Below are 25,936 nucleotides of genomic sequence, written 5' to 3'. Positions count from 1 at the left end.
ATATAAACAAGTAGGTATATTAAAAGAAAACTAGAATGGCTATTGTCACAAGACAAGAAACTAAAGACTCTTGAACCTGGACTAGAAGCAAGAAAGGAGTTGACAAGAGTGAAGAAGCCTTCACTCTTGTCTCTATATATACTATCTAACTAGGGGCTACGTGGCGACGTTCTATAGGACCTCTAATATGTGTTGACTTTGTAGGACACATGCCTTGACTTACAAGGCAAGTTTTTCTACGTGTGGGCCACATAGTTAGCTTGATCTTCAAGCTAACAACATGTGTGGCACATGGCCAACTTGTTGACCACGTTTCTAATCCAAAAAGTCAATTAAAGACACCTATGAAGTCAAAGCAGCGTCTAGAAAGTTTCTAGGAAGCTTCTATATTAAATATTATAGAATTAACTTACTTTTATCTACTTTTACTTACTTCTACCTATTTCTATATGTAATTATTAGCTTACATGATTATGGCCGTGACAATAGCCAGAGGATACGTAGGATGAAGACCATCTCGATGTTAGATATTAGAATACGATTGATAGATTTGACATGACTCTACAAATGAGAGTTCATCTTGATACATATTTTTCCACCAATATCGCTCCTTGAGTTTCGCAAAAGTAACCTTGATTCCTCTATGCCCTGCCCATAAACTATCATGAAACTCCTTTAATAATTTTAGTTTTTCTTCCCTTTTGCCTATCACTCGTTGTGGCATCCCAATTCCTTTCTTCGGTCTCTTCCATAAGAATCCATCTCGAAACAAAAATCCATATGCTTTTTTTCTTATTTGTTTGAATTTTTCTGTAGACCAATTCTCCTACTTAATCAAGGTATTCAAGTAATGACCAATATCCAATAATTCTCCTTCATAAGATTCTTTAAGAAATAGCTTGTCTTCTCTGTTGAGATTTGATATTGAATAGAATTTCAATGTGACGTCATTAATGTCTTCAACCATTTCGTCCTCCCTCTTGTATCTTGCTCGAGATAGCATGTCTGCTCCTAAATTGTCCTTCTCAGTAACATGCTTAAATTCTAGATTTAGTGACTTAATATAAGCAATCCATCGCAACATTGCAATATCTAGCATTGAACAATTAGTAATCATTCCAAGCAATGACAAGCAATCTGTTTCAATTACTACTACTGCCCCAATCAAATAGTCCTTTTCAACTTTCATAGCCAAAACAACTCCCCAAAGTTCTCTTTTGACTTGCGAATATGCAGGCTGACGAATACTTAAATCTTTAGGTCCAAATCGAAGTGCAAATCTATTCCCACTTGAATCATCTTGACCCACAGCCCATCCAATAGCAATTGGACTAGCGTCCACAATAAGAATCACTGGTCTATTGTACTTATAATCAACCTTCCTCAATATTGGAGGTGATCTCAATAATTTCTTCAATCTTTGCATTGCCTGAATATGCCTTTCTTTCCATTTAAATCGGTAGCCCTTGCGTAACAGTTCATATAATGGATCCACTATGTGAGCATAATGAGGGATCCAGATTTGATAAAATACTCATGCACCCAAAAACCTGCAAACCTCAGTTAAAGAATCACAATCCTCTTTCATCCTTCCAATTACATCAACTTTAGTCGGATCTGGTTTTCTTCCATAAAATCCACATAAATGTTCAACAATCACAACCTCTTGTACTCCAAATACAGACTTCATACCCGATAATGTAAGATGAACTTCTCCAAGCCGAGTTAAAACCTTTTCACAATCTTGTATATGATCAACAACATATTTGCGACACCCCCTCTTATCTAAAGTTTCATCCTTGTCTCCTTCTCTGCACCCTTTTTCAGGAACATCATCCAGAAAAGGCATAGTCTTTTCCGGAATAAAATCTCTCAATACCTTATTCATCCCATTTATCATATGCGCAACTGAGTTGATCGCGCCTTGAGGAAGAGTGCACATTCTAACCAATCCAAGTGGTGTCCTCATTGTTGTCATATCTCTACTTCCTTCGACAAGTTGAAATTGATCATAACCTGAATACAAATCACCCATTGAATAGATCGCCCTTTCAGCAAACGCCTCAGCAAATTCATCCACAATAGGTCCAATTCCTGTATTCCTGACAGTTTCAACATTCACCGGCTGCATATCTTGAATAAACCGTAGTGACCCATTCTTCTTAGGTACCGTAAACCATCGACTAGAATACGGCGCAAATGAGGGTTCCAATATTTTCATCTTTATCTTTTCTTTCAATAGTTCCACTAATTTAGGTAAATGTACCCACGATACTGGAATCGGTCTTCGATTCAAGGGTACATGCGGTACAGTGAAGATAACCATAGGTGTTATAATATTCGGATCCACACACCAAATTTCATAAAATTCGAAGGCAAACGATCTACCTTATTTAGCCAACATCTTTTTGAAGCAAGTAATTTCCTCCGGCAATAAAGAACCATCAAAACCAATCTTCAATTTTTCAAAAGTCTCTCTAGTAAACTGTTGTTCAATACTCATTGGATCTCTTAAACTTGCTTCTTTTGATGCTTCTCCCATTTGTTCCTTAAAATCTTCTGATAATGGTCCGACAACACGCTTTACCTTCTTATCTACCACTTTATATCTCGTCTCTATAGTGACTTCTGGTGCTTGAAAAGATTCAAGTATGGTATAAATCTCTCTTGAATGAATCTCAACAATCTTATCATTATCCCCTAATCATATAGATATAAACTATTTCAATGAATCTTCCAGTCCATTTTCTTCATAAATACCTAAAATCCTCTCATCATCTTGCAATGTACCTAACTTGCGTAATTCTCCTTCAATATTATATAATCTTTTTCTTTCTTTTCTTTTAAAATCATTAACTTTCTTATACATAATATTTCTATTCTCCAAAATATCAATAAAACTTGCATCAAAGGCACCTTCATCTCGCGACAGTATCTCTTCTTTTGTACCTCCATAATCTCGCTTTACTATGGTACCTTTCCAAAATCCTTAAATCCTCCAACAATCTTTGGCAATGGTTTCTCCTTCAACCTATCTCGATGCCGTTCATGGTTAGGAGGTATTGTTAGAAATTGTACAGCTTTCCTCTCATCTTCGCTATGTACCCTTCCATAAGTAGAACCATCGTCAAGTTCTTTTGTTTTCATTCGTGTTGTCATAATATAAGGTTGACCTAAAATCAACAGATAAGACGTTGTATCTTGAACAAAGAAATGTTCCTCCATCGCAACATCCACAATCCGAATTTTGACATCTGGACAAGCTCCATATAATTCGCCCCGTGTGTTATTAGCTGCTCATATTGCCCATCCATATTCCATATCAATTGGCCATTTTTGCTTCTTATAAAGATCTTTAGACATAAGATTTGTTTCAAAACCATGGTCGATTAAAGCAACAATTGGTTCCTCTATATCTCCTACTTTCACCAATACCTCAGTAGTTGCCCTTGTCCAATGCTTTCGAGTATAATGGCTCAAAGTTTCCATTTCCTTATCACTATAATCTTCGAAATGTACTCGTTGATTATACTCATTCCTTTCATTTGTTGGTTTCTTGTAACCAATATCAACTTCTTCTTCATCTTTATATATTCTTGCATCAATAGCATGACTCATTCCAGTTTCACCCATTAATTGCCTCTTTCGCTTAATGCTATCAATGATAACATCATGAAATTCTTTCTTTGCAATTCCCAAAACTTCTTTCAATGTGAATTCCACCTTAGCGTTTAATATACATTCTTCCAACACCCCTTTCAAATTTGTTGCCGCTTCAATGTCAGAAAGTAGCTTATAAGCAATTGATTTGCCCTTATCTTTTGTCTCCCTTGTTTTTTCTTATAATGATGCTGAGGTATCCTTTACAGGGAATTCTTGTGAAGCTGTCTCTCAAGCCTTATCTCCTCGAGTTTGCCTCTTAGAAGAATTTCCTTCTCTAGTATCATCAAAATTTCCACGTCTCTTTTCTTCCATCAAAGCTTCATGTTGGCTCTTAGCAATATTTGCATGAACTGAAAGAGACGCAACAGGATCCCCCCAACCTATTCTACCTCGTATTGTAGCTGCAGTCCTCAATAACGCTTCTCGAGGTAATTTCTCTTCTTGTATTGTAAAAATGACAAAAGCCCAAAATTCACTAGTTTCTGTACTTCCACCAATGTCATCATCTACTCTAACACCATAACTTGCATTTTCTCGTGCTGTTGTTTCATGCTCTTTTAAGTAATCTTGAACCAATGCTCTCTTTCTTCCCTTGCCAAAATTGATTTGAAGAAGATCCTCCCTATCTTTTAATGCTATCTTCCCATCTTTCTAGCAAATAATTCCTTGCCGTATCATATTATTAAATTCATTACAATCTTTCCTAGTGTGTGAAGCGTCATCACACCAAATGCATCTTTGTACATATCCTTGTTTTGAAACATTTTTTAAATTGTTTGTAGAAGTATTCTCTTCAAGTCTTGCCAATTTGATTTGAAGATCTCGCATTCCTCGTATAATTTCTTCCATCTCCATATCTGCTTTCTTTGATAAGGATGTCGAAGGTTGAACTGTAGGCATTGTTGGTGGTGTTGTACGTATTGGAGCTTTGGATGCTTGTACTGTTTTCGAAATATTGCTCCTATCCTTTCTCTTTTCTCTTTTTGCAAGCAATCCCACCGCATCTTCAACATTCTTCCACTTTGTTGTCAATCCTTCATCTTCTTCTTTATCTTCAAGAAAGAGTTCTAATTTCCCTTACAATTCTCCATCAGCAGCTTGAAGAAATAGATCAACTTTGTTCGGCTCCAATGTCAATTTTTCTACCTTCGATAATTGAGAGTACTGCCTCTCAAATTCCCTTAGTAGCTCTGTTGCTTGCAAATTCTTATTAGGCCGTTCAATCCATTCCAAAAATAGCTTCTTAATAATGCAATCAACATCTTCCAAGAAATATTTGTCTTTCAATGCATGTGAAAAAACCTCTCATGAATTCCCATAACGATCCGTAATCGATGTAATATGGTCTCTTATCTCTGATATCGTGGCAAGTCCAAATAATTCAACCATTTTCTTCTCAGAAACCCGATTTAATTCCATTTCATGAACATAACATCTTAAATACCTTGAAATATTCCTTCCATCAAATTGATCAATTTTATTGACCACTGCTTGCAATGCTTTGGTTGCCAAAGCTTCTTTTCGATTATTGCTTTGGTGTTGCTCCTTTGATAATGAGAAGGCTTGAAACATACTAGCAATAGACGGATCCATATGCATACCTTGTCATTTAAAAGAACCCCCACCAGAAACTCCTCCCAAAGATCTTTCAAAATTTTTATTTTCGTTTTCCATAAAAATAAAAATAAAATCAAACAAAATCCAATACCTTCCACCTCAAGCTTTCACGTCGGATTCACCACTTATGTCGTTTTACGTGCTTTCCTGCTCGAGAACGCATCGAGCGTTTAGCTGTAGAAGGTAGTATCGAGATTCGCTAATATTCAAGCAATCTATAAGTTTTTGATTGTTGGAATATAAATAATTATAAGAATATACCGTAAATCTATACAGATGTCCTTCGACTACTCGTCAAAATCCTTTTTGACCCAGCCAGTAGGTCTCTAGACATTACAGAGAACCCTAAACAACCCAATTTACTAATCTTCGATACCGCTTTATACTCACGACCTTGTATCCACTGATTGTCCTGTTAGATTAATCCAAAAATTATCATTCACTCCGCATACTCAATCCTATAGACACCCTTTTAATTCTTCAATCACAGACGTAACTTTGATTTCTCAAAATAATCAAGAATAATCACACCCACTTCATTAAAACCTCGATTCATCAATACAACACTGACTTTCAGCAATGATTGCCTCTGTCTTCCTAAAATCCTATGAAGAAAAAAAAAAACCCCAATTCTTTGTCTTTTTTCTCCCTCCCAAAGCATGAAGCTAGCTCTCCGACCCTTAAAAATTCTTATTCTCTCCCTTTTTTTTCTTAACCTATCCTCTCCTTTAACCCTAATTCTTCCCTCTTTCAAACCCTAGCCTCTAAATTTCTTCAATCTTTCGTCTTGGATCCGAAATTGGCTCCACCGTCAGAGCTTTTTCCTCTATTTTTTGCCTTTTAAAAGGTTCTTTTTCCAGAAACAACGTTCCCTAAAACGGCACAGAGAATGGAACAGCTTGAAACGGAATTGAAACTCCCGTAATCGGGACCACATTAAGTCGTCCGACCAATTCAGGTCTCATATTGGCTAAGAGGCCCATAGTAAGACCTAGATGTTTCCGTAATTGGATCAAATTGGTCTTTTGCGTCAGGCTCACTCAGTCATCGATTTAGTCCTTTCGATTCTGTTAACTCCCACTATTGGACTCGAACGGAGCATTTTGTTATTGATAAGTATGCCTTGATCGACTATGATGGGGTGTCTGAACATGCCTCTAAATACTGGCACTGGATCAGTCGTTGCTCCCAATATTCGAGGTAACTAAACATTAATAAAAGTCCTCTTTCTTTATATTTTCATGGTATACTTGTGTTACAACACGACATCGCCCAATATTCAAACCCAAGGTTTTGTGCATGTAGCATACTCCTTGCCATCTCCACAATAGTGTGATTTGCTCTTTCAGCAACTCCATTTTGTTGTAGAGTGTATAAGGTAGAGGTTTGTCTTGCAATACCTTGAATCTTTAAAAACTCATCAAAATGCTTTGACATGTACTCACCTCTATTGTCCATGCGCAACACCTTGATCTTACAATCACATTGCTTTTCTACAAGTGCCTTAAACTCCTTGAATCTAGAAAAGCACTCACTCTTGCATTTGATGATATAAATCCACATCTTCCTTAAAAATCATCAATAAATGTCACAATATACCGTGCTCCTCCTATTGATGGCATCCTCATAGGTCCACAAATATCTGAATGTCCAATCTCCAACAACTTGCTGGCATGTGTTGTAACTCCATTTGGAAATGAGGCCCTTTGTTGTTTGCCTTGAATACAACCTTCACAAGCAAGTGTATTGATATTGTGGCTAAATTGACCAAGATCCATGCCACTTACCATGGATTAGAGTTCTTTCATGTTCTTCACATTCAAATGATCAAGGCATCGATGCCAAATGCTAAACTTGTCTTGATCAAGTGGAAACTCAGCAAATGCGGCCACTTCAACTCCATTCACCATCTTACATTTGATGAAGTAAAGGTTACAATCTCTAAAGCCTTTGGCAACATCTTCTCCTTTTAATGTTCTTATAAAGCACCCATTCTTATCAAATTGCACTTTGCAACCATGTGAAACTAATTTACTCATCAAAAGTAGATTTTTCTTGATCTTGGTTACATGCAAGACATCCTTCAATCTGATCGTCTTTGATTGTCCTCTCACAACAATCTCCACTACAATGGAGCCTATTCCAATCACTTGTGTCATACCATTGTCTCCCATAATCACATTTGTTGCTGAAGTTTTTTCATAAGTGTCAAATAAACACTTATATGGTGTCATGTGCTTGGTGGCACCTGAATCAACAATCTACTTGGAAATAGCAGCCATAGAGGTGCATTGACTTGCCATGAATGTAAAGTTATCTCCTCCAAATTGCTCATGTATATTGTTGGCACTTTCTCTATCTCCCTTTTTGGCTTTGTAGCAATTTCGTACAAAATGACCTGGTTTTCCACAAATGAAGCAAGTTTTGAGATTACCTTCTTGGTAGGAAGGATTTCCCTTGCTTTGACGTGAGTAGAGTGCTGAATCTTCACTTTGAGGCTATTTTTCTTTCCTCTTGGTGACTTCATGGGCAAGTCTTGTCATCACATAGTCCATTGTAAGTTCCTTCAACTTGATGGACTCCAATGTTACAATGAGGTAGTTGTAGAACTCGGGAAGACTCATCAGCAAGGTCATGACAATATCATCCTCTTCTAAAGGCTTGTCAACAATTGTTAGTTGATTTGCAATAGCCTTTACCTTATTGATATGAGCCATGAGGTCTTCACTTTCTTCTATCTTACAAGTGAAGGTCTTCCTCCTTGTAAAGATGATATTGGACAAGTTCTTGCTCTCATATATATTGCAAAGAGACTTCCATGCTTCTACTGGTCCTTTGCAAGAGATGATGTGAGAAAAGTTGGCTTCATCCAAATTGGTGGCAATTATGCCAAAAGCCTTCTTTTCACGTCTAGAAAAGTCCTTTCTCTCCTTAGCATCTATAACTATGCTAGGAGCCTCTTCACTTTCATCTACAATGTCCCAAAGGTCCAAAGATGCCAACAAAAGCTCCATTTTGACCTTCCAATGGTAGAAATTTTCCCCTCTAAACTTCTCAATCACTCTCAAACCTTCACCCTGACTAGATGCCATGTCTAAGAAGGGCTCTATCAAAAAATATCAAGAAAAGGAGTCACTATGAGCTTAAAATTACCAAAACAATTTTGCACTAGTACAGTCCCAGAATGCCTTCTTGTGAACAAATAAGTGCTTTCTCACTCAAAACACTCTCAACTTAAGCTTTGAAGCTTCTACCACCTATGTGTACTCCAATAAACCTCAATATCATGCAATCTCACTATTTTGAGTCAAACATTTCACTATACACACAAGGTAAGTTAAAGAACAAAAGACACCATCAAGGTCTTTCTATAATGTCTTAAACTATCAATCTAGCGAGATAAGAATCAACAAAGCAATGTAAGAGATTTATAAGATCAAATTTAGCACCTCTTCATGCCCAAAACACAAGTTTAGATCTTACAAACCTTAACTTCAACAAAGACCATAAGATCTATTCCACACAAGTACAACCACAAGAGAATGATTGTGACGGACACAAAATACAGACTTGAAATCTAACAAGAAGTTCAAGAAGAAGTGGCAGAACTAGATTAAACAGATGAGTACAAGAACAACACCAGAAAGGTGAGCTAGAACTCCAAGAGATGTGTTGTCGAGACTGAAGAACTCTTCAGCCTCGATCCCTATATATACTCCTACTTAGGAAGCTTCTCGAGCTACTTCTATTAATTAAGAAGCTTCTAGAAGGTTCCAGAGGCTTCCTTTCTAGAAGGTTCTAGAAACTTCTCGAGCTACTTCTATTAACTAGGAAGCTTCTAGAAAGTTCCAGGGGATTCCTTTCTAGAAGCTTCTAGAAACTTCTCTTCTATAAGATTCCAGAGACTTCCTTTCTAGAAGCTTCTAGAAACTTCTCTCTAAAAGTTTCCAGAGGCTTCTCTTCTAGAAAGTTCTAAGGAATATGTCCCTAACATCACCCCCTCCTTTAGCTTTGAGGTCTCTGAGAAGCAATGTTGTTGATCAGTACCAACGCAAGAAAATGAAGATCTGTCGCATCACTTCTGCTATGAACTCCAACTGTTGTTCACGAGGCAAGTGGTTCATCGATCCTTGAAGCCAACGGTAGTGGCCCACGCCTTCGACTTCTGACCAAGCATGAACTTCCGTGTCTTCATTGTGAAATTATCCTGTAAACATGCCTTCTGGTTGACCATCGTAAGCAAGTTCGATCTCAAATACAATCACTAGTGATCGGTTACTCGGTATCCTCCGTTGTCGTCGTGGTACATGTAGTTCTTCATCTCGGGGTCGCCTTTGTGAGCTACTCAGTTGCGATACTCTGACCGGCATAGTATCTATCTCTTGGCTATTCATATCAAAAGACCAAACTACGATCTATCTTGGAGAAAATAACTACATCAACTACGAATTTTGTTGGTGCTCTCTCTTTTTCTTATATTGTTGGAAGAACAAGCTTCAGAAAGAAGCTATCGTCAAATTGATTTAGGTTTATCAAGATGTCGTTGATGAAACTCCTGTACCTTTGGTGGCGCATTCGCAAGATTTTCAGCTGGCTCCCACGCTCGCTTATTAATATCATAGCCGCACCAATGAATAAGATATTCTAACTTTCTCCACCTTCGCCATGAATTCAATACCTTTTCAACCTCGTATTCTTCGTGGTTCTCGATTTCAATACTAGGTGGCGAACATTGCACTCTTCCAAGAAAAGATGACTCTCGATAAGGTTCCAACAGAGAAACATGAAAGACTAGATGTACTTTCATAGAAGCCGGTAACTCCAGCCGGTATGCCATTGGATTAATTTGCTTCTGGATGATAAATGGTCCCAATCTTCGATAGTCCAACTTATTACATGGTCGCTTGGTCTTGATATTTTGTCGAAGAAGCCAGGCTTTGTCTCCAACTTTGAAAGTAGGTGCTTGATTCCGAAATCTATCTAAAGACATCTTGAGTAGATTGTAATTGAAGCTTCAACATAGTTTGAAGCTCTGATAGTTGCTTCGCAAATCCTTCAACTGTTGGATTATTATTTGTTGACGGACTCAATAAATCAAGCTTCGGATGATACCCATAGTTGGAAAAGAATGGTGTTTTTTGAGTCGATGCATGGAGGGTGTTGTTATATGCAAACTCGGCTAGCGGTAGATATGCAGTCCAATTGTCTTGCTGATAGTTGATGCTGCATCGTAAATACTGCTCCAAGACTTGGTTCATCCGTTCCGTTTGGCCATCAGTTTGAGGATGAAAAGCTAAAGAAAGCTTGATATCCACCTTCAATATTCCAAAGAGAGATCTCCAAAACTTTGACACGAACTGGGTACCTCGATCTGATATGATATCATCTGGTAGTCCATGATATCGATACCCATTATTGACAAAGAGTCTTGCTATGACTTCACTGGATGATGTCTTCTTACAAGGTACAAAGTGTGCCATCTTCGTAAGCCAATCTACCACGACAAAGATGCTGTCAAATGAGTTTGATGATGGCAAGTCAGTGATGAAGTCCATAGAAATTGAAGACCATGGTCGACGTGGAATTGGCAATGGCTGTAGAAGTCCATAAAGGCGATGCCGAGGATTCTTGGATCTTGAAAAGATATCACAGGAGAGGACAAAATCTTTTACATCCTTCCACATTTGGGGCCACCAAAAATCTTGGGAAATAAGCTTCAAGGTCTTGTTGAATCCAAAATGTCCCGCAGTTGGAAAATCATGGCGAGATTGAAGAACTTGGAGTCGTGTTGGTCCTTTTTGAATGTACAATCGCTCTTCAAAGTATAAAAGATCTCCCTCCACCTTGAACTTGTCGTCATTGATACATTGCTTGATATCAATGGCTACTGAATCTTTAATGGTCATAGCACGTACCTGGTTTAGGAAGTCAGCATCAAATGATACAATAGAAGCACAAAGTTGAAATCTCTCTGGCTTCAATAACGTTGTACATTGTTCATCAAACGCTACTTCTCCAGCCTTTGGTGCAAGATACAATCTCCTTGATAAAGCATCAGATAGTCCTTGCTACTTTCTAGGTCGATAAGTGATAATAAAATTGAATCTAGATAGCGACATATTCCACCGAGCTTGACGCCGATTTAAAACTCGAGCCATCATGAAATACTCCAAATTCTTGTGATCCGTATATACGGTCACTGGATGTGCAGCTCCTTCAAGAAAGTGACGCCATTCTTCGAAAGAATCCACTATAGCAAGAAGTTCCTTATCATGAATCTCATAATTGATTTCAGCAGCAAAGAACTTTCGAGAATAGAATGCAACTGGATGGAGCTTCTTGTCTTCACTCATTTGTGAAAGCACAGCTCCCAAAGTAAAATCTGAAGGATCAGTCTTTAAATAAAAGGCCTTTGTAAAGTCTGGATGTACCAAAATTGGAGCTGTAGTAAATGCTGTCTTTAAGTCTTGAAATGCCTTCTGCGCCAAAGGTCCCCATTCCAACTTATCCTTGCATGTTAATCGAGTGAGAGCAGTAGCAACTTGAGAATAATTCTTGATGAAGATCCGATAGAAGTTAGCAAAACCAAAAAAGCATTGTACGTCTCTAACCATCTTTGGAACCTCCCAAGACATGATTGCTTCTACTTTTTTGGGGTCCATCTTCAAACCTTCTGTAGTCGCAATGAACCCTAAAAATTCCATCTCCGTTTGGTGAAATAAATATTTTTCTAATTTGGCATATAGTCCTCGCTTGCGTAGTTTTTCCAAGATCAAACGAACATGCTCCTCATGCTCTTCCTCGTTTTTAGAGAATATTAGAATATTGTCCAAATAGATGACAACAAAATTGTCGAGGTGTTCTCGAAAGATGTCATTCATCATATGTTGGAAAACCGCTAGAGCATTGGTAAGACCAAAAGGCATGACATTATATTCGAAATGACCATACCTTGTACGGAATGCTGCCTTCCACTCATCTCCTTCCTTAATTCGTACGAGATTATAAGCTCCCCTTAGATCAATTTTTGTAAAGATCTTCGCACGTCCAAGTTTTTCTAAGAGACTAGAAATCAAGGGTAATGGGTAACGATTTTTCTTTGTTACCTTGTTGAGGCCTCGATAGTCCACACACATCCGTAATGATCCATCTTTCTTCTTCACAAATAAGATGGGTGCTCCAGCTGATGATTTTGAATGACGAATGAAGTTTTTGGCTAGATTCTCGTCGATGTACTTTCGTAACTCTGCCAACTTTGTTTGCGATAGATTGTAGATTGGACCAAAAGGTGGTTGTGCTCCTTCTTGCAAGTCTATGGCACAATCATATGGTCCGTGTTCTGGTAGTATGTCGGCGTTCTTCTTTTGAAACACGTCTTCAAAATCCTTATATTGCTCCGGTATACTTGCTGTTGAGATCTTCTCCTCGGTAGTTGGAGCCGCATAAATGACAAATGGAGTGCCTTCCTTAGATGATCTTATAAACGCTCTTGCTCAAATGAATAAGGGTTTCTTTTTTCGAGGTTTTTTACTAGGTTTTTTCTTTGATGATTTTGTGGGAAAAGTCATCTTCCGCAACCTCCAATCTATCAATGGATTATATTTTTCCAACCAAGAAAGACCAAGAATAATAGGATTTGATGGGGTTCTAATAATATTAAAAATAATATGACTACTATGGTCTTTAAACGTTACTTCTATAGGTTTTGATTCATGGGTGATGCTACCAGACAATAAAGGTCGACCATCTATGACCTCAACATGAACAGGTTTTGATTTTTGTACTAAAGGAATCTTATGACGCTTTGCAAATTCTTCGTCTAAAAAACAAGTAGATGCTCCTGAATCTAATAGTGCTAAGGTTCTCAGTTTTTGAGGGCCGATAAACAAAGGGATTGTAAAACAAAGTGCAGGTTGGGCAAAAAGAAAGGAACCTGATTGTTGTTGGGATATTTCATTGTCCAGCCGCACGGTTCCTACTGTGGCTGGGCATCCTCGTTTTCCTGAACAAATACTCTCCTAGTCTTGACTATGCCTCGATTTTGCTTTTTGGGGTAGTTTTCGACTTTGTGGCCTTCTCCACCGCAATAGAAGCATAAATTTTCTTCCATACGTCGCTTTTTTTCTTCTATAGTAAGAGATTTGATACGTACCGCATCAATTTGCATGTCTTCCACTTCTGAATGCGAATTTACACTGCTTGCCGACATAGTTGGAGCATGGCGAATAGTATGTTGTCTTGAGCATTGATCTTGGCGATGTTGGAATAAGCAATTATCGCACTTCACAACTTGGCTAATGGCTTCATTGAGCATTCGTGGATCAGGAAGAGTTAACAGCAAATTCTTCACATCATCTTTTAAACCCCAATAGAATTGACTCATCAACGCTTCTTCATCCTAATTGATGTCGCATACTAATTGCCTGAAATCCGAAGCATAGATTGATGTAGAACGCATCCCTTGTCGTAGCGACCGGATCTTTGTTGTAGCCCATCGAATCTTATCGTGTTCACCAAATGCTTCCGCAAATGCTTCCAAAAAGGTTTCGAAGTTGTTTAATATGGATGATCGTTTCTCAAACAAAGGAGCAAACCATGATAGAGCTTGTCCCGTAAGTAAGGTTCCAACAAGCCCAACACGTGACTCCTCCGTTGGATATCGTTCGGGCTGTAAAACTGTTATCAACCTGATTTGATTGACGAATCCTCGAAACTTAGAACGTGTTCCATCAAACATATCTGGAAGGCTAACTCGAGACTCCTTATGTTGTAGAACTAGTGGTTCTTGTCGAACCTGAGGTAAAGTTGTTTCTCCAAGTGCCGAAATTTGAGGCTGGTGTAATTTAGATTGTGCTATCCCAGATACTCCATCATTATGAAGCCTTGCCACCACTCCTTCAATCTCTGCAGTTCTTTGTGATAACGTAGCGAGGGCATTCATAATAGCATCTAACTTAGACTCCGAACTTTCTGTCATACTAATGTCTTGACCTCCGGCCATTCTAAACGAAGGACAAAAATGACCCTATAAGAGGCAATATTGGTTTATAGGAGGGTAATCCACAACCTATAAAATGCCTTAAGAATTTCAAGAAGAGGGGTAATCTACTCTCTCCAAGAAGAATAAGACTCCGATATTGTAACAGAAGAAGTATCAGTTTAGAGGAGGGTAATCCGCAACCTCTAAAAAATGCTAGTATACCTTCAAGTAGACGGGTAATCCACACTCTACTAAGAAAGAACTAGCTCTGATATCTCAAGTTAGTGTAGTCTCGACAAATTGTCACGGACACAAAATACAGACTTGAAATCTAACAAGAAGTTCAAGAAGAAGTGGCAGAACTAGATTAAACAGATGAGTACAAGAACAACACCAGAAAGGTGAGCTAGAACTCCAAGAGATGTGTTGTCGAGACTGAAGAACTCTTCAGTCTCGATCCCTATATATACTCCTACTTAGGAAGCTTCTCGAGCTACTTCTATTAACTAGGAAGCTTCTAGAAGGTTCCAGAGGCTCCTTTCTAGAAGGTTCTAGAAACTTCTCGAGCTACTTCTATTAACTAGGAAGCTTCTAGAAAGTTCCAGGGGATTCCTTTCTAGAAGCTTCTAGAAACTTCTCTTCTATAAGGTTCCAGAGACTTCCTTTCTAGAAGCTTCTAGAAACTTCTCTTTAAAAGTTTCCAGAGGCTTCTCTTCTAGAAAGTTCTAAAGAATATGTCCCTAACAATGATACTAACTTACTTGAATGGCACAACAAAGTGTGAGTGGGCCCATAACCTATTGAAGAAACACAACAAGTAAGATACAAGTAAGTAAAAATCAGCAAGGGTGCACACAAGAGAAGTGTGGAATGAGATTCTTCTCACTTCCAACTTCCTTTACTTATAGGAGGAATTTACATCTACTATGGCTGAACTTCATCTACATCCATTTGATGAAACCCTAGTCGCCACTTAACCTAGCCGCCACTTTACCTAGCCGCCTCTTAAATCCTAGCTGCCATCATAAACCTAGTCGCCACCATTGTTACTTACTTTTACCTTTGCTGCCTTTGACCTTTTAGCAACTTATCTTAGGTAATACTTATTTACTTTCACATATATTATCAACATATTATTTTTTTTACAAATGTTATGTAAGAATATTCATATATGCTTTTAACTTTGGATTTGATTAATTTAAACATACAAAAAAAAATATTCGATGACAATTCTTATGTAGGCACATAGACAAAGACATTAGGAATAATATATAAGCATAAGATATTAATTATAGTTTATAATGGAGATATTTTGACAATGGACAATTTTTATCTTCAATATTATTTGATAAATATTATTGGTTTAATACCTTCATTACTAGCAACAAATACATTTGCATCTTCTAAAGATCTTCAAATGATCTTCAATAGTATTAGTTGCACATTTGAGTAACTATCAATTCATCAACAAGAAAGAATGTGCTATCAACTTTTGGAGCTTGCATCATCATTCAAAGTTGTTGATACTAATCCATGATTTTTTTTATTGTAAGCTTAAAAATGATCTTTATAGGAAAATAAATTTAAGATGAATAAGAGATATTATTGTTGGTATAGATATTATATTCCACTGGTATGGTAGATATTATATTCCACTTCTTTTTTCCAATGCTTGATTTTTGTCAATATTATTTATCTTATAAAATTTTAAATTTTTGCCAATAAATAGACTTCTTTGTCTTTACCAATAAAAAGGCTTTTTATGTCATTGTCTGAGACCTAAGTTGTTTTATCATAAAAATTGGATAAAAAAATCATATTATTATATGGATCTTAGAATAACAAAAAATAAATAAATAAATCACTAATTTATTAATTTTATAATTAACATTTAAATATACAAAAATATTAAAGAGGAACAAAAAAAATATATCAATTATTTTTCAACTTAAGTCAATATCAACCTTTCAGTAATATGCACCATTAGTTATGCAAACATTCATCTACATATGTTCCCACATAAAATCTATAAAAGACAACACCACATTCAAAAGAAGAGACACTTTGGGAAATATAAATAAAAAAAGAAGGATTCAATCAATGCAATGGCTCTCGAATGACATATTAAACGAATCCAAAGAGAGAAATCCCTCAACAGGCTTTAGGAAAAAGAAGAGGAACAACAGTCAATCTTCTGGGAGCATAAGTGTGAGAGCTGTGGCCCCCTCGCGCCCATGAGACAACAGAACGGCGCAGCGAGGAAAAATCTGTTCGCAAAAGCCATGGCCATGGCGAAAGGCGCTGCATGTGTGGCTGGCTGGGCGCGGCAGGGCAGACAACGACGAAGAAGACAAAGACGACGAAGAAGCGCGACTAGTTCTTTCATTCAGGACTGGGATTCCTTTTTTCTTTCTGAGGAGGAGACGATGCCTGTCGAGCGCCATGATGGAGGTGGAGTCAGGGGCAGCAAACGGACGTTAGTTTGTGCGGCGTAGCGTCGCCCGTTCCATGGCCACCAGCAAAACCCTCAGTTCGCGGTACTTGACTTGGAGTCCACTAGAAACCTCTTCGGATCGCATCTTATCCACTTGGCACCCAGCTTAGCTCCATCCTCCTTGATCGCCTTCGCCTCCCTCATGTTCCTTTAAATAACCTCCTCGACTCCAACATTGTCATTGTTCAGTTTCGCTCCCATCTGCAGTGGTCTGGTGTAGTTGATTGTTGTTGCTCTTGTAGCTATGGCCGCCTGTACCGCTTGCGCTTCCACTGCCTTGGCTGGGCAATCCTTGCTCAAGCCTGTCAATGAGCTCTCCCGCAAGGTCGGCTCCAGCCAGGCCCGCGTCACCATGCGCAGGACCGTGAACAAGTCCGCTGGTAGCGATAGCATCTGGTGCGTTATTGAGTCGCGCTGGTTGCTTTTGTATCTGCGATCAGTGTGCAGTTGTTGTTGATTAGTTAGCTGTTGTCGAGCATTTGCACATGGTTCCTGCCGCGTTTCTGATAATGGGTGGCTCATTAATATAATATGTCCGGTAATGGTGTGACATTAATCGCTAACCAGGTTAACATTGCTGTGAACAATGTAGGTATGGAGCTGACAGACCCAAGTATTTGGGCCCATTTTCCGGTGAGACCCCCTCATACCTTAACGGTGAGTTCGCTGGTGACTACGGATGGGACACCGCTGGACTCTCCTCCGACCCCGAGACCTTTGCCCGCAACAGGGAGCTTGAGGTTATTCACGCCCGCTGGGCCATGCTCGGAGCTTTGGGGTGCGTGACCCCTGAGCTGTTGGCGAAGAGCGGTGTGAAGTTCGGTGAAGCTGTGTGGTTCAAGGCCGGAGCTCAAATCTTCAGCGAGGGTGGTCTTGATTACTTGGGCAACCCCAGCCTTGTGCACGCTCAGAGCATCCTGGCCATCTGGGCTTGCCAGGTTATCCTTATGGGAGCTGTTGAGGGTTACCGTGTTGCCGGTGGACCATTGGGTGAGGTGACTGACCCCATCTACCCCGGAGGCTCATTCGACCCCTTGGGTTTGGCTGACGACCCCGACACCTTCGCTGAGTTGAAGGTGAAGGAGATCAAGAACGGGCGATTGGCCATGTTCTCGATGTTCGGATTCTTCGTTCAGGCTATCGTGACCGGAAAGGGCCCATTGGAGAACTTGAACGACCACTTGGCCGACCCCGTTGCCAACAACGCATGGGCCTACGCCACCAACTTCGTTCCCGGGAACTAGACTATTGACATGAACATGTCGCTGTGATTGAGAATTGTATCATAGATCTTTAGCAATGTAAGACGGGGCTTTTTAATCTATCGGGAACTATCTACCTATTGTGGCTGCAATGAGTGAGATGGTGTGTTTACCACTGAACATTTGCACTGGCCATGAGGATGTTGGTCTGAGCGCTGAGCCAGATTTTATGATTTGAAATCTTAGGAAATGCGTCACACTCCGAGATATCGAAAATACTACTTTTCTAATCACCACCACTACGTAAACAGGGAAAGGAAGAAATGGATACAACCAACCCACGGTAGATATTTTTATTTCAGGAGATATCTTATCCACAACAGTAGAGAAAACATTTCGTCTCCGCTCGTTAACTCTTGCTTTAACTGGCATGTCTGAATACTCTTCTGTTGCTAAATGCGAAATTACAAGATAATTTGCTACTACTCTCATACATCACGTGACACAGTAAAACAATTCGTTCTGGCTTAGACCCATGAGCTGATGTGATCCATGTCATGCTCGTTGAGAAGAGAAAAATGTTGTTCCGTCTTAATCTGTTTCTATCTTCTCCATACATACTGCTTCATTTTTCAATTGTATATCATCACGATACGTTACATGGGTAGACAGTTTCAGCTCCTAGAACTCCATCAACTTGAAGATGAATGAAAATTCTTCAGCTATTGAGAACCAAATTTCGTACAGAATAGAGTGCACAAGGAAAAAAAGTTTGAAATCTTCCAAGTGCTGAAAAAATTTGCTATAAAAAAGACCTGTTCATTTTTTGACATTCATCTTCAATGGCAGAATAATCAGTGAAAAATAACTCGTACAAACAATATTTGAAAGTTGCGACAAAAATTGGGTTTAAGAAAATTGACCCCTCAAAAGCTAAACGGGAGAAGCTTGCAGACATAGTAAGGGTATGTGAGGGGGGACGGTTGAAACTTGGTAATGTGGAATCACATAATCCTCAGCAGTTCTGTACCCAAACAGCAGACCAAGGTTCACCGAATGACGAGACATTTTAACCAGATACTGGATTGAACACCCATACAGCCACGAGTTAGTACATTTGCAACTACACCTGATTTCCTCAGTAAATACAGAACCCATTTCTATTCATTGCAGGTGCAACTGCAGAAACCATTTCAAATCATAAAAACTGCATGCTTTGGGTCAAAATACACATCTATCACCCACGAGAAGTTAGTATCTGTTCCTGAATTTCCATCATATGCAACGAAGCCATGGACATCCGCCAGACTACCCAAACGTAAGCCAAGTAAGCCCACGTGCTCCTTCAGATCACACTCTCTTTCAAGTCGATAAAACAATGCATTTGCGTGTAATGCAGCATTGCAGTCCTCAAATTGGACACAGTACTCTTGTACGTCAAACCCATGCAACAATTAAACTATTAAAAAATGCATGTACTACATGAACTCTCTCCTAACAAGAAGATTTGTGAACCAGCATAATCCGCTGGTATCGTTATAAATACAAAGTAAGAACCATTTTTAAAATAGTAATCAGATCACATCAGATCACATCACATGTAAGCCAGTAAACTCCAATAGATTTGCATTACATAACTCCAAGTTATGATATGTACAGGTTAGCAACAAGCTAATGGCTGCAAGCAGTGAACATACTACCAAGGGAGAGATTCTCACTCCCTAGACTTCATCCTCGTACGTTACTTGGCAAGGATTATGGTTTAGTGATAAAAAGCTTCACAAGCCGGCAAGCATGCTGGTTGCTTCTGCTGCAATCTAATGATTATTTCCTTAGGAATCGTATGGCAGAGAGCTACCACACAAAGCACTGACAATGGTTTGATGGTAACAAGATAGAGATCCATTCATTCCTAAGTATGAGAGACCTGTAGTCTTAGCACCATTGTAGGACAGAACCACCGTTTTCCCCTCAATCAGGCTGTTGCCAAATGTAGAGCAACTCTCATCTACATAACAAGAGGGTTTGATAGAAGACAGAGCCCGGCTATATAACCACAAGCCTGGGCCTACTTATAACGGCTTTGATCCACCTCAACAGAAAGTGATTCAACTCCCTTGATAGCGGCTTCGTAAATCCTCAAGTTGGCAGATGGCGGTTGTGGATGGCGGCTAGATATCCGCTTTGGGTCCGAAGTAACTGGAGAGCTCCTCTGCATCCCTGCTGACGACCGTAAGCTGGTGGGACCAAGCTTACTGCTCCCTGTTCGAGAGGAATCTACGACTTCTGCTGATGCCCCTGAGGGCCTGCTGCTAGATAGGACAGCTCGCCTGGAGGAAGAACCCCCCCGAGTTGCATACGAAGATGTATGCATGCGCTCTGGTTCTGACACAACAGCAAGAGCCTGCATAATTCCATACGTTCCATAGCTCAACTATGTTAGTTTAGTTCGAGTCAGGTAAAAAAAACTCCAGTTTTGTTTTACATTTGATAATGAGAAATTGTAAAATAGAATAAATGCTACGAAGTTTCTGTACGTGCGTCTGATTTAACCACCGCGAAGTAATCTTGCTCGTAAGCGTGATATTCTTAGAAAGTTGGCTAAGATAAAAGAAATTTTTTGAATGTCGAAGTATGGTCACAATCTTTGTTGAGTGCATTGACATTTCTAAAATTGATTTAGGAAGGTTCAAGACTAAAGTTTCTTTAGACCTCGAAAACTATCAAACCACAATTAAGAGTATGGGATTAAGAGCTTCCGAAAATTACAGAATCCTTAGCAGATTCATCAAGTCCAGGACTTTTGTGCTTAGATGAGTCCAAAGCATTTGCGACCCCGGAGCCATTTGCTCCTCCAGGAAGCCTGCGCCGAGAAGGATCCATTGGTTCGGTGGGCCGCTGCAGGTCTCGGCTTCCTGTAGCCCCAGTTCCAAGTGCACCACTGGTTTGCCCTGCAGAAGCACCCTGCTAGCGAGAAAAACGTTAATATATTCAATATCGACCATTCACGTGAGGAACACATTCAAACTTGGACAAGGAAAGAATTCAAACCAAGTGGGAGGGGTCATCCAAAAACTAGCACCTACAATTGTCACATTACGATATTTAAACTCACGGCTACACCTATGAAAAGACTTCAATTCACAAACCAGAGAGCAATCAACGGACAGAAATCATCAAAACAACTCTACGTGATATTTCACATACCAGTCGAGTTGAACTGCCACCGGAAATTTGTGACTGCTGGTACTTCAGAATTGTCCAGTCAAAAACGTAGTCAAATTGAAAACCTGTAAAACTATTTCCAGTTTAGGCAAGCAGAAGTGGCACTGTAATAAACTGAAAATCATCAAACATTCACAAACTATCTGTTCGTTGATAGAGCATAGTAAAGTCTGCGCTTAGGATCAAGTCTTGATACATTACAATGCCCAAGCAAGAGTGAAACCTACAAAAGTTACAGTTTTCATACCCTCACGAATAAAGAGGTCACGGAAGATTCTTTTCAAATATGCATAGTCGGGTTTGTCATCAAAACGCAAGGACCGGCAGTAGTGGAAGTACGAGGCGAATTCTGAAGGATAATTTTTACAAAGGACCTGAACACGTATGTCAAGATGAAAGTAAGGTAACATTTCAAAATGGAATATGCAGACATAACGCGTGAGACAACCACCTCACCCCGATGCAGAGTACTTAAATACGTAAGAAAGAAATGATTTTAGATCCACTTTGAATAAACAGTATGATAAGTTAGTACCTCAATGGGCGTGGACATTTTTTTCTCACTGATCTTCTCGTACTTCTGCTTCTTGGTTCCCGCTTTCAGTCCTTGCCATGGAAGACTAGATCACATAAACCAAACCAACTTTGAATATGGATAATATTGATGCATTCTAGCCGCAAAGCTACAACGGTTTAGAAGAATTCGTAACTTAAAACATGAAAATGTAACCTCATTTGGAGAAGCACATTGAATTGGTTATATAGAACGAAAATTGTACAAATTCGCGGCATATTTTTCAAATGGATTGATCTTTTTAAATAGGATGAAGTTTCATCATCGGACTCACCTGCCTCTCAGGAAGTACATGAGCACATATCCAAGAGATTCCAAATCATCTCGTCTGCTTTGCTCTGTTCAAATGGTGCAAATAAAATATCATTAATGATGCGATCATAAAAGAGAGAAAACACGGGTGATTCAAAGGCAGTACAGATTAAGTGTAACTTACCAATACCAAGATGAGTGTTGATGCTTGCATACCGAGCAGTCCCTGTCAGATTTTTGTTCTCCCTATTTGACAGAGGCTCAGGGTTATTGATACAAACAGGTGCAACATGTATCAAAAATAGCATTCCACTAGAAAATTAGATGGTACAAGTAGACGTTGCGCAAACAAACAAAGATCAACCTGTAGGGAATATGCTGATGCGTGGAAGGGTCGCGGTACTTCTTGGCAAGACCAAAATCAATAATGTAGACCTGTAGGGATTATCGATGCGCATATTAAGAGATATAAATGCATTCCAATGGCGTGTTCTTACACACGGATACATCTCATTTGGTCCGTCACGATCGCTGATCACAATAACCCAGTACTCAAATAACCTAAACACTTCATGCTTTACGAAGTTTTCAATCTATCTTAAGACAATCTTAACTTCAGTATGTCTGCCCAGTGGGTAGATAAGCACAGAAGCTTAAGCCAACGATGACATCGATCGATGGGTCCAAAAGCCGAATTTTCTAAAATACCTGGTTTGCTCGCCTACCAAGCCCCATTAGAAAATTATCAGGCTTGATGTCTCTATGAAGAAAGCTTTTCGCATGCACATACTCCACTCTGTTGATCTACATGAACAGAACAGTACACACGGATTTACTTGCTGTCCATAACATGCTTCAATTCCTATAAAACCGATAAAAATAAATACAAAATGAAAAAAATAAAAATAAAATAGAACTGAGAAAACTGAAGGTAAAACTAGAGAAGTCCAGATCATGTACACACCAGCTGGTCAGCAAGCATGAGAACAGTCTTTAAAGAGAACTTCCGGCTGCAGAAGTTGAAAAGGTCTTCGAGACTTGGCCCCAACAGATCCAGAACCAAGACATTGTAGTCTCCTTCTATCCCGAACCATCTGATATTGGGAATCCCAGCTAAAACAGAACAAAGTCGAAAGGTTAACCCAAAAAAGAGTCTCCGAATACTAGCGCATGAACATTGAATGATAGACAAATACAGTGAGTATAAAATGTACGAGCACAATTTAATGGAATTTCATGATGAAGGAGAAGATTGAATATTGCCTCCAGAAGTGCCGTCTCGGCGGACCATAAATTACTTCTAGAGAAGCAAGGCTAATCTCTATTAAAACTTGAATTATTTTCTACATGGGATTTAATTATGAAAGGCATGTTGTGGCTGTAGGAAGTAGTGCACGCCATCAAGTAATCAAAGGATTGATAATCAAGAGCTGAGGAATTCCGAAATTGCGAAGGCATAATCTCATAAGCATCAGACTGAACTCGCATTGTCTCGCATAGGAAATAGTCCTCGAAAAAATGTGGAAATAAGACCACAGCGATCACTACCTAAAACTTGATATTAAACATCCCAGTGCAGCATTTAAACAAATCGAGACATCTGCTACTAGAAATTCAAGTAGGTCTCCCAATGAAAGCTACAGAGTAGCAGAACCCACTTTCTATCCTAATTGAGACTTCTTATAAAGCATTCACGTGTCAGAGTAGCTTGCAAGGGTTTTCCAGCCACAACACGTGGGCTCTCCAGGGGTTTTACTACACGTAGAAGCAACATTCTGCACGTGATAGTGAATACAAAGCTACTTACTTCCTCCTTGTAGTATCCGGTAGAGCTTGGACTCGTACAGCAATTGTGGATGCTTCGTCTTGATGCTTTCCTGGATAGAAATAAAAAAACGCCACACTGTGTTGAATGCAATAGAATCCAAGAAAGGGCTGATTTCGCTAGAATTGTGTCCATAACCATTAGGCCACACAATTGACCATAAGTCACATAGTAAAGTAAAATGCCATTTACAACTCTTCCAAACAGTCCAGGCACGCCCTTGACATACGATTCCAACCGACAATTCCCTCATTCCATACACGTGGGGCAGCCGGTTCACCGCACCACAAAGAGTGCGAATAGAAGCACAAACGAAATTCAATGCGCGAGCTCAAATATTTCCACTTTAGCAAATTTGAATAGATTGGTCCAGGATATGGATACATGAACGCATGCCTCGGTAATTCAAACATTCAAAACAATTACTTCTTCGAGCATTGAGCACGCAGCTTAATAATGCAAAACACAGGCAGGCCGAGCTTACATACCAGCTTTATTCCGACCTCCTCATTGGTCTGAACATTGGTCCCTAAAGTAGAGATGAAAAATTCATGTCAATCACTCTGGAATTCAAGATGAAGTCTCAACACTCACCTAGGGTCTTCCGAATGCCAAATTTAAGATGAGCTGTAGGGCATGTAATCTAATTGAGCAAAGCCAAATGCAATACTTTACTGACGGCAGACAATCCACTGCACAAATAGATTGGCAGTTCCATAAAACACGGAGAGGCTCAGATCTGGTTGCATGTCCGGCACCCCTAATTTCCATCTGCTTAAACCTCCTCGATAAAACTCTACCAAATCATTTCCCAATGGCAGCAGCGTCCAGGAAGTGGACACATGCACACATCGACACCTAGGGCAATACACAAAACCCATCTGGCAACGATAACAAGATCTCATGGCCATCAACAAACCGTGCGCCAGTCAGCAAACATACCAGGCGGCGATCTAGACTTACCAAGATAGATCTCCCCAAAGGAACCGCTCCCAATTTTCCGTCCCAGCCGATACTTGTTTCCCACACGCGGCTCCATCGATGTACGCCCCTGATTACCGACCCTCCTCTCCGCTTATTTACAAATCCAGCTGTCCGATATCCGACAAGCACGCACTTGCATGTACTCCCTTCTCCTTACGAACTTAACACCAATCCTGCTCCCGCATGCCTCCCCTAAACAACACCTCTCTCTCTCTCTCTCTCTCTCTCTCTCTCTCTCCGTCCTCGACAACCCCTTCAACTTCCACCAACAACCAACACGCTCACAAACAACTACCCATGCCAATCACCCCCTTCAACTCTCTCACACCTCCGCTGCTCTATCGCTATCGTCTGCTCCTCTCGCTCTCTCTCTCACACGCACTCTCCCACACCCTGCTTTCCACTTCGCAACCGATGCCGAAACCTCCGATCTACATCACATCACACCCGCTACCCGCTACCGGATCTCCGCAACCCTAGCGTCTCACACTTCCAATACACCTCCGCCCCTTCCTCCAATGACTATCCCCGTCTTCCAACTCGCATCGCGCCCTCCTCCGTCGTCGAATCTCCTCCTATTCTCCTCTTCTTCTTCTGCTTCTTCTTCTTCTTCTTCTCTCTCTCTCTCGCTCTCAACTTCTCCTCTCCTCTCTTCTACTCTAGTCACGTCCACCGGCGTATCATGGCCGCTGCAAGCAAGCCAGCAAACAGGCACGCATACGAGTAAACAAGCAGAGTGAGAGTCGTCGTAGGTAGCGAGGTGGGGAAGAGGAGGGGAAGGGGGGGAGAGGGAGAGGGTGTGAGTTGTGGCTATGGCGATGGCGGACGAGGGCAAGGGGAGGGAGAGGGAGAGAGAGCGAGAGAGAGAGGGGCAGAGGGGAACGCTGCCCTATTCTCCTTCCATCCCCATCCCCATTCCCATCATCCCCATTCGTCTTGTTTGCCCTTCAGCGCGCAACCGTAAGAGCCGGCCATGGGCTGCACTAGTAGATATGGCCACGAAGGATGTACTATATGGGTAGATAGGAAGAAGGAAGGGCACATGAGGGGAGCGTAGATGTAGGGGCTGGGTGGGGGAGGAGTGCTTTAATATCCTCCTCCGAGCCATGCTTTTAGGAGA

General features: G+C 40.1%; 2 protein-coding genes across 2 annotated transcripts; one reads left to right on the top strand and one right to left on the bottom strand.

Annotated features, from left to right (window-relative positions):
* The first annotated feature begins 16,946 nt into the window (after window positions 1-16,946).
* LOC112290539 (chlorophyll a-b binding protein, chloroplastic) lies at window positions 16,947-18,094 on the top strand. The gene is made up of 2 exons (XM_024536898.3): window positions 16,947-17,150; window positions 17,347-18,094. Exons 1-2 carry the CDS (start codon window positions 16,999-17,001, stop codon window positions 17,996-17,998), a joined length of 804 nt encoding a protein of 267 aa, XP_024392666.1. The 5' UTR covers window positions 16,947-16,998; the 3' UTR covers window positions 17,999-18,094.
* A 1,463-nt stretch (window positions 18,095-19,557) lies between these two features.
* On the bottom strand, window positions 19,558-25,721 carry LOC112290432 (serine/threonine protein kinase HRR25). Its single transcript, XM_024536644.3, has 13 exons — window positions 24,796-25,721; window positions 24,321-24,361; window positions 23,815-23,884; window positions 22,972-23,120; window positions 22,716-22,811; window positions 22,372-22,442; window positions 22,192-22,253; window positions 22,030-22,093; window positions 21,717-21,801; window positions 21,429-21,555; window positions 21,164-21,246; window positions 20,726-20,920; window positions 19,558-20,360 (listed from the first exon to the last, which is right to left on the bottom strand). Exons 1-13 carry the CDS (start codon window positions 24,869-24,871, stop codon window positions 20,025-20,027), a joined length of 1,455 nt encoding a protein of 484 aa, XP_024392412.1. The 5' UTR covers window positions 24,872-25,721; the 3' UTR covers window positions 19,558-20,024.
* Window positions 25,722-25,936: the final 215 nt, after the last annotated feature.

The sequence above is a fragment of the Physcomitrium patens genome, chromosome 13 (genome assembly GCF_059467195.1).
Source record: "Physcomitrium patens ecotype Gransden chromosome 13, ASM5946719v1, whole genome shotgun sequence".
Lineage (NCBI taxonomy): Eukaryota > Viridiplantae > Streptophyta > Bryopsida > Funariales > Funariaceae > Physcomitrium > Physcomitrium patens.
The sequence above is the reverse complement of the archived record's forward strand: the minus strand, read 5'-3'. Positions and strand labels throughout refer to the sequence as shown.

Bases quoted from the DNA above. Each gene is read 5' to 3' on its own strand.
- LOC112290539 (XM_024536898.3), top strand. From the start codon at position 16,999: ATGGCCGCCTGTACCGCTTGCGCTTCCACTGCCTTGGCTGGGCAATCC. The intron at 17,151-17,346 runs GTGCGTTATTGA...TGAACAATGTAG, and splicing joins GCTGGTAGCGATAGCATCTG to GTATGGAGCTGACAGACCCA.
- LOC112290432 (XM_024536644.3), bottom strand. From the start codon at position 24,871: ATGGAGCCGCGTGTGGGAAACAAGTATCGGCTGGGACGGAAAATTGGG. The intron at 22,094-22,191 runs GTAAGTTACACT...CCATTTGAACAG, and splicing joins CAACACTCATCTTGGTATTG to AGCAAAGCAGACGAGATGAT. The intron at 20,361-20,725 runs GTAATTTTCGGA...GGAATTATGCAG, and splicing joins ATGAATCTGCTAAGGATTCT to GCTCTTGCTGTTGTGTCAGA.